A 9,364-nucleotide genomic window follows, 5' to 3' on the forward strand; every position below is an offset into this window, starting at 1 on the left:
ATCATATTGACTTGCTGAGTCAATATTTTGTTCTGAGCCAATATGGCATTCAGAGTATCAATTTCAAGAATTCCCTTCTTCTGAGGCGTTCCATTACTTATAGGATTCCTCTCAGAAGTGTACATGAACTGGTTATTAGCAACCATGTCAATGAGTTCTTGAGCTTCTGCAGGCGGTTTATTTAGGTGAATGGATCCACCTGCAGAATGGTCCAATGACATCTTTGATAGCTCAGATAGACCATCATAGAATATATCCAAAATGGTCCATTCTGAAACACTACAAGAAAAACACCCATTCAGGTACACTTGAAAAGTGTAGCCAAAAGTGAAAAAAAATGATGCCTTAGGCTACGGCTACGCTTTTTGGGCTACGGCTACGCTTTTTGGGGTGATTCCTATTCGGCCGTTGCCTATTCTCAAAGGCTACGCTTTTCTGCACCAAGGGCTACGCTTTTGGCGTTTGAGAATAGGCTACGCTTTTCAAGTGATGTTGTCCAGGACCAAAGGCTACGCTTTTCAGCTTCCATTTTTACCAGAATAGGCTACGCTTTTCAACGCTACTGCATCACTTGTAAAACGTAGCCGCATTGTATATTATAGCTACTCTATATAAGTGTAGCCCTAGGTCCTTTTTTTTTTTAATTTTCTGTATAACCATAGCTACTCTATATAAGTGTAGCCTTAGATCTCTCATTGTTTTTTTTTTTAATTTTCTATATGTATATAATATTCTAATAATTTTTATACAACATAATATTTAATAATATTATTACATATATAATTTTACATTTTTAATTAAATGAGTTAAATATTATAAAATAAAATTAAACATATAATTATACTAAATAATTTTTTTAAATAATAAAAATCATCCTTACACAATTCAAAGACATAATCTTAAAAAGAGATAATTTAAGTCACATGAAACTTGTATCACATATCAATTAAAATGCAAAGTTTGCACTCTATATCCGAAAAGAACTTAACAAACAAAAAATCATTAATCTTCTAATCTCGGCATAATGACTAAAAAATATTCTGAAGCACCTTCAAATTCTTCTCAAACACATCTTTTTCATACTGATCTTCATCACCATCAAGAAAACTCTTGGCCTTAACAATTGTATCAGTGTTCATTCCCTTGTTCATTCCCAGCAAGAACTAATTTCCAAGCAGTTACTGCCCTGCTTACAGCTGCAGATTATCATAATTCAAAAAGAGAAGCATGTAAGGATTTTGCATACTGATTCACCACCATACGCAATCAATACAAGATTATGTTGAAGGAAATGACCAGGCTACTTACAAATATTCTTTTGACCATTCTCGCGACACATGAAGAAAACAAAATCATAGAACCAAATGAATTCTGAAAAGTCTGCCTGGCAAGAACAAATAGCATACACATTTAAATTTTAGAAGACATGCCCCAGACATGATCCTCACCTATTGTCGTCTGAACACTTTGTTCTTGCTCTCCCTCATAAATTAAATTAACACAAATTCAAAATATATGGTCTGGTGGCAGCGATAATAACCAAAGCTGCTATTCTATTCAAAGACTTTGCATTCTTCATCAGCTGGGTTTGTCTCATAAAACTCTTCCAATGGGTCTCCACCTCCCTTTGCAGCAGCTACTCCGGGCCACTTGTTTGCCACCAAATGTGCCAAATCCACAACCCTTTGGCTGCAATCACCCCGTATTTTAACTATCAATAATCTGATCCTTTGTAACAATATTCACCCTCTGTTCTAAAATATATATCACTGATAATTCAATGTACTAAATTTCTATAGTTGCCGATTTTAATTATATATGATAATTTCTATAGAACATGCTAATTCAATGTACTACTACATGTGCATGTTCTATCTCAAGGATTCATTAAGTGAGAAAGCCAAAACAAAAGTAGCTGCTATATGTGGAGAGTGGCCTAACCTGTAACCCCATTCATTGTCATACCAAGCAACAACCTTAACCATATCATCTCCCATGACCATAATGAGTGAAGAGTCAATAGTAGAAGAAACATCGGTGCAGCGGAAGTCCACGGACACAAGAGGAACATCACACACGTCCAATACACCCTTCAACGGCCCCTCAGCTGCCTTTCTGAAAGCTGCATTGACTTCTTCAGCCGTAACACCCTTCTTCTCAACATTGATAACAAGGTCAACTACTGAGACATTAGGGGTAGGCACTCGCAGCGCAATTCCATTGAGCTTTCCCTTCAGTTTTGGCAGCACTAAGGACACAGCCTTGGCTGCTCCGGTGCTTGTAGGAACAATGTTCAATGCTGCAGCTCTTGCTCTTCTTAAATCCCTGTGTGAAGCATCCAAAAGCCTCTGCACAAGCACAATTCAGTTGAACTAATTGGTAAAACAGCACCGAAGAGTAAACACTAGACTAGTTAAAGAGATAAACAAGAGCAAAATTGTAGCTGATTTTGTACCTGGTCTCCTGTGTAGGAGTGTGTAGTTGTCATTGTTCCTTTCACAATGCCTGGAAAATATAGAGCAAATCAAAGTAACTCTCTAAGCTCTCAAACATTAAGTAACATCATCATGTGTCCGACGTTTCGGCTTACCAAATTCTTCATCCAAGATCTTCACAAACGGAGCAAGACAGTTTGTGGTGCAAGAAGCATTACTAAATTGAAGAAAAAAAAAGAAAGAATTCAAAATCAACCACTTATATACTAATGATAATTAATCATTTATTTTTACTTAGTAAAGAAGAGTGTTAATGTTTCAAGGACCTTATAATGTTGGCAACTTCATGGCCTTAGTCTTGTTCGTTGACTCCGAGGACGTAGGTTGGAATATCAGCACCCTTAGCAGGAGCAGTGATGATGACTTTCTTGGCACCGGCTTGGATGTGTTTTCCAGCACCAGGCCCATCCACAAATGCTCCAGTTCCCTGAATATCATCCAATCAAATTGAATCAAATCAAATCAAATCAAATCAAAGGAAGCACAGAATCCAAAAGGTCAAGACTTACCTCAATAACAATGTCAACTCCAAGCTCAGCCCAAGGAAGTTTAAGAGGATCCCTGTTTGAGACAACCTTAATGGGCTTACCATCCACGAAAATGGTTTGGTCATCCACTATTTTCACATCTGCTTTGAAAGTTCCCAGCATAGAATCATATTTAAGCAAGTGTGAGGCCTGCTTATGCAAATTAAATCACCATATGTTACTTACGTACGTGCTAATTACTGTCATTCATTTCATCTGAAATAATGCGAATACTTACATTCTTGACACCACCGCTGTCATTCACAACAACCACATCAAGGGGTGAGTCCTTGCGACCGTGCCAGCAGCGCAAGAAGTTTCTACCGATGCATCCAAAGCCATTGATAGCTACCTTCAACTTGGCCATTGTCTCTCCCCTCACAGGCCTTTATCCCGTTGTCTACTTTCAACTCACAATATTTAAAAAAAAAAACGGAAAGAAAAAAAAATTGCTTAAATAAAAAGCTCAAATGGTTGATTAAGAAATGAACCTTGGGAGTGAGTTGAGAAGCCACAACATCAAAGAAGGAAGAATCTCTAGCATTAATGGCATGGGTAACACATGAACTTGATTTCAGCCCCGAGAACTCCATCACCTCAAGCCTCTGCTCATAATGAATCAAAGTGATGAATAAGAATAATAATTAAGATCGAACTACTTAATTATGCCTGCTCATTAAATTAAATAAATAAGATACAATACCACAGTATCTATTTGATTGATCACTTACTTTTTCTCTTCTCAACTTGTTGGTTTTTTATTATTCTCATTAAAGCTGAATGCAAAATTCACAAAATCATGCCAATCAGCTTAATTTCAAGTGCAAAAGGGGAAAACGGCATTGCTTCAAACAGTAAAATGAGAATTATCAACCTAAATTGTAAATTAAAAATGAATTGAGACATATATCAATTTTGCGCCAATATCACCAATGCAATTGATGGACCAAACATGAATCCCCTGGCTTAATCTATTTTTGGCGAATCAGAACCCAAAAAAGAACCTATAACCCTAAAACCCCCAAATTTGAATTTTTTTTCAAATAAATTTCTAGTCACTTCTAGAGTTAGCTATTTATGATTTTGGTCTATGTCAAATTTTTTTTATGGATTTGATCTAATTTCCTAAATACAAGTGAAATCAGTCCCTCTCATCATCTTAAATATAAATCAACTTCATACTTATGAGTTATGATTTGAAATATAAGTACTTATCTGTATGTGAAACTATAATAGTGACTAATTTTACTTAATTTTGATAAGTTTTATACCAAAACGATCTGAAATAGGATGATGTAAATACCATGATAAATCCCGTCTCTTCAGGGTCTAGTTCTTCCATGATCAAAGCTGCATATTCTTCAGCCTGCTGCTGTATGATAAATCACTCACTCACACACACACACACAAACAATTTCACAAATAAAAACCCTAAATCAGAACCCCAAACCTCTCAAATTTCATAGAACCAACTGAAAATTGATACATACCACCGTTCTGAAGCTAAAACCCCACAATTCCTAGTGGTCCAAATAAAAACCCCTAAATCGAAACCCTAAACCTCTCAAATTTCACAGAACCAACTGAAAATTGATACATACCACTAGCCATTGTTGTTCATCATCATCAGCACAGCCACACACACCTTCTTCATTGAAAGAACAGGGCCGAAGGAAACTCACCTGGGATCGACGGTGAAGAAAGCTGACCAACTGAATTAATGGCCGAAACAAGAAGACGAAGACGACCGCCACCCGAGGGACAAGATGCTGGTTCCGTCTTCTTCTGCCACCGGCGAAGTGAGCGCAGGGAAGGCGGCGACTGAGTGCGACATGGTGACGACACAAACCACAACGACGAGCTTGAGTCTGAGATAGTGAGTGCGCGTGCGAGACCGAGAGAGAAGTGAGCTAGAGACCGGAGACGAGAGGTGAGAGCGACGAGAGAACAGAGAAGAGAGTGACGAGAGAGAACAGAGAAGAGAGACGAAGGGGGATATGACACCGTTTCTGATTTGGTGAAAAGGTGAAAAAAATTTTCCCTTTACAGTCAACGGCGACGGTGAGAAGGGGAAGGTGATGAGTTTTGAAAGGTGAGAATGGCGAAGGTGAGGGTTGTTGTGCGCGAAAGGTTAGCGAAGGTGAGGGTCTCACTTTTCGAATTGAAGGTGTGACTTGTGAGGTTTAGTTGTTGCGGGAGAAAGGGTTCGTGTGTGCTTTTGGAGGGGATTGAAAGTGGAATAAAAAATTTACCAAGTGTTGTTAGGATTTGGCCATGCATACATTAGGCATCATTTTTGAAGGGTACCCAAAACTTAATAAATAGGTTACTCTCTAAAAGCGTTTCCTTAGATACGAAAAATGAATCTATAGATATCAACATACGGCTACGCTTTATAAGTGATTTCTATAATACCTAAGGCTACACTTTTTAAATGATGCTGCAATTGTGTATCCTTTTCTCTTATAAAAAGGCAACACGGAGAAAAGCGTAGCCTATTCATAGAATAGGCTACGCTTTTCAAATGTAACTTAAAAAAAGTGTGGCTGAATGGGTATTTTTCTTGTAGTGAAAGCATGTCAGAAGGACACTTTTTGGTCGGTTGCTTATATCTCTCCCAAGCTTCATAGAGGGATTCACCTTCTTTCTGTCTGAAGGTTTGAACATCCACTCTAAGCTTACTAAGCTTTTGAGGAAGAAAGAACTTAGCTAAGAAAGCCGTGACCAGCTTATCCCAAGAGTTCAGGCTATCTTTAGGTTGAGAGTCCAACCATACTCTAGCTCTGTCTCTTACAGCAAACGGGAAAAGCATAAGCCTATAGACCTCGGGGTCAACCCTATTGGTCTTAACAGTATCACAGATCTGCAAGAATTCAGTCAAGAACTGAAAAGGATCTTCTGATGGAAGTCCATGAAACTTGCAGTTCTGTTGCATCAGAGAAACTAATTGAGGTTTAAGCTCAAAATTGTTTGCTCCAATGGCAGGGATTGAGATGCTTCTTCCATGTAAATTGGAATTAGGTGCAGTAAAGTCACCAAGCATCCTGCTTGCATTGTTATTATTTTCGGCCGTATCTTCTTCTTTTTCAAAAATTTCTGTCAGATTTTCAACAGAGAGTTGTGCTTTAGCTTCCCTTAGCTTCCTCTTCAGAGTCCTTTCAGGTTCAGGATCAGTTTCAACAAGAATGTTCTTATCCTTGTTCCTGCTCATATGAAAAAGAAGAAGAAAGCAGAAAAGAAAATATGGAATCCTCTATGTCACAGTATAGAGATTCCTTTATGTGAGTAGAAGAAAGTAAGAATAGAAGAAGGAAAAGATGAGAATCCAAACACAGGGGTGAGGATAGAAGTGTTAATGGATGAATAAATAAATAGAAGGAGATTAGAGATGAGAGAAGAATTCGAAAATTTAACAAAATAAAATAAAAATATTTTAAATTTAAATTTAAAATTCAAAAATTAAAATTAAAATTAAATTAAATTAAAATTAAAACAATTAGTTAATTAAAACGAAATTTTGAAAAAGAGGGAAGGGATTTTCAAAAATTAAAGGTAGAGAGTTAGTTGGGCAGTTTTGAAAAAGATATGATTGAAATTGAAAAAGATATGATTGAAACAAAAAGATAAGATTGATTGAAAAAGATTTGAAAATCAATTTTAAAAAGACAAGAGGTTAGGGGAGAAGTTAGAACGAATTTTGAAATTGATTTTGAAAAAGATATGATTGAAATTGAAAAAGATATGATAAGGAATTGAAAAGATTTAATTTTGAAAACTAAAGTTGATTACTTGACTAACAAGAACCAAAAAGATATGATTTTAAAATTTAAAGATTAAATCTTTCTTAATAGGCAAGTAACAACTTAATATTTTGAATCAATCATATTAAATGTTAGTATTAATTTCGAAAATATGAAATGAAAATAAGAAAAAGATTTTTTTTTGAAAATCAATTTGAAATTTTCGAAAATTATGAAAGAAAAATGAAAAAGATTTGATTTTTGAAAAAGATTTGAAAAAGATGGAATTTTTAAATTGAAAATTTGATTTGACTCATAAGAAACAACTAGATTTTAAAAATTTTTGAAAAAGTCAACTCAAATTTTCGAATTTTATGAGTGAAAAAGGGAAAGATATTTTTTTTTATTTTTAAATTTTTAATGATGAAAGAGAAAAAAAGGAAAAGATATCTTTTTGATGTTTTTCTCTTTTTTTTTTTCATTAAACAGCAAGAATGAAACAAAACATGAAGAATTAAGATCAAAACCAAAAATGTATGCAAAAACACTATGAATGTTAAGATGAACACCAAGAACACTTTGAATGTCAAGATGAACACCAAGAACTTATTTTTGAAAAAATTTCAAGAAAAGAAAACATGCTAGACACCAAACTTAAAAATTTTTATTCCTTAGACATTAATAATTCAAGAATGCATATGAAAAACAAGGAAAGACACAAAACAAGAAAATATGAAGATCAAACAAGAAGACTGGCCAAGAACGACTTGAAGATCATGAAGAATGCAATGCATGAAATTTTCAAAAATAATTTTTTTAGAAAATTAAAAAGATGCAATTGACACCAAACTTAAAACTTGACTCTAGACTCAAACAAGAAACACAAAAATATTCTTGATTTTATGATTTTATAAATATTTTTGGTATTTTTTTGAAAATTAATTGGGAAAAACGAAAAAGAAGAAATTTTTTTTGTATTATTTTTTTTTCGAAAATAGGAAAGAAATAAAAATCTTAAAATTAAAATAAAATTACCTAATCTGAGTAACAAGATGAACCGTCAGTTGTCCAAACTCGAACAATCCCCGGCAACGGCGCCAAAAACTTAGTGTGCGAAATCGTGATCATTCCTTCCTTGGTAACGGTGCTAAAAACTCAATACGCACGTTCATGTTCTTAATTCTGTTTTACAACTTCGTACAACTAACCAGCAAGTGCACTAGGTCGTCCAAGTAATAAACATTACGTGAGTAAGGGTCAATCCCATGGAGATTGTCGGCTTGAAGCAAGCTATGGTCACCTTGCAAATCTCAGTCAGGCAGATTCAACTGATTTTATGAATTGATAAGTAAAAGATAAATAAACTATAAAATAGGATAGTGGTACTTATGTAATTCATTGGTGAGAATTTCAGATAAGCGTGTAGAGATGCTTTCGTCCCTCTGAACCTCTGCTTTCCTGCTGTCTTCATCCAATCCTTCCTACTCCTTTCCGTGGCAAGCTGTATGTTAGGCATCACCGTTGTCAATGGCCACCTGTCCTCTCAGTAAAAATGGTCCAATGCGCTGTCACTGCATGGCTAATCATCTGTCAGTTCTCGATCATACTGGAATAGGATCCATTGATCCTTTTGCGTCTATCACTACGCCCAGCACTCGCGAGTTTGAAGCTCGTCACAGTCATTCAATCCCTGAATCATACTCGGAATACCACAGACAAGGTTTAGACTTTCCGGATTCTCAAGAATGGCCGTCCATGGGTTCTAACTTATACAACGAAGACACTAATAACTCGGACTTGATCCCCTGTATTAGATATCCAAGAGATATCCATTCAATCTAAGGTAGAACGGAAGTGGTTGTCAGGCACGCGTTCATAAGTTGAGAATGATGATGACTGTCATGATCATCACATCCATCATATTGAAGTACGAATGAATATCTTAGAAGCGGAATAAGTTGAATTGAATAGAAAAACAGTAGTACTTTGCATTAATCTTTGAGGAACAGCAGAGCTCCACACCTTAATATATGGTGTGTAGAAACTCTACCGTTAAAAATACACAAGTGATAAATGTTCAGGCATGGCCGAATGGCCAGCCCTCCCAAAAGTCTAAGATAGCATAAAACTAATCAAAGATAATCCAAAGCTGTAAATACAATAGTAAAAAGTCCTATTTATACTAAACTAGTTACTAGGGTTTACAGAAATGAGTAAATGATGCAGAAATCCACTTCTGGGGCCCACTTGGTGTGTGCTTGGGCTGAGCAATGAGCTTTACACGTGTAGAGGCTTCTCTTGGAGTTGAACGCCACTTTGTAACATGTTTCAGGCGTTTAACTCCACTTTGCAGCATGGAACTGGCGTTCAACGTCAGTTTACGTCATCTATCCTTAATCAAAGTATGAAATATTATATATTGCTGGAAAGCCCTGGATGTCTACTTTCCAACGCAATTGAGAGCGCGCCATTTGGAGTTCTGTAGCTCCGGAAAATCCACTTTGAGTGCAGGGAGGTCAGAATCCAACAGCATCTGCAGTCCTTCTTCAACCTCTGAATCTGATTTTTGCTCAAGTCCCTCAATTTTAGCCAGAAATTACCT

General features: G+C 36.1%; 1 protein-coding gene and 1 non-coding gene across 2 annotated transcripts; one reads left to right on the forward strand and one right to left on the reverse strand.

Annotated features, from left to right (window-relative positions):
• Positions 1-1,522: 1,522 nt before the first annotated feature.
• Positions 1,523-2,505, reverse strand: LOC107639474 (glyceraldehyde-3-phosphate dehydrogenase B, chloroplastic-like). Its single transcript, XM_088493409.1, has 3 exons — positions 2,456-2,505; positions 1,942-2,348; positions 1,523-1,689 (listed from the first exon to the last, which is right to left on the reverse strand). The coding sequence occupies exons 1-3, from the start codon at positions 2,486-2,488 to the stop codon at positions 1,554-1,556; spliced, it is 576 nt and encodes a 191-aa protein (XP_088349535.1). The 5' UTR covers positions 2,489-2,505; the 3' UTR covers positions 1,523-1,553.
• Positions 2,506-5,594: 3,089 nt separating this feature from the next.
• LOC148553781 (small nucleolar RNA R71) lies at positions 5,595-5,702 on the forward strand. The gene has a single exon (XR_015893633.1). It is a non-coding gene; the product is annotated as a small nucleolar RNA R71 (small nucleolar RNA).
• The last annotated feature ends 3,662 nt before the right edge of the window (positions 5,703-9,364 follow it).

This window comes from Arachis ipaensis, chromosome B7, assembly GCF_059453495.1.
Source record: "Arachis ipaensis isolate K30076 ecotype BB chromosome B7, ASM5945349v1, whole genome shotgun sequence".
NCBI lineage: Eukaryota > Viridiplantae > Streptophyta > Magnoliopsida > Fabales > Fabaceae > Arachis > Arachis ipaensis.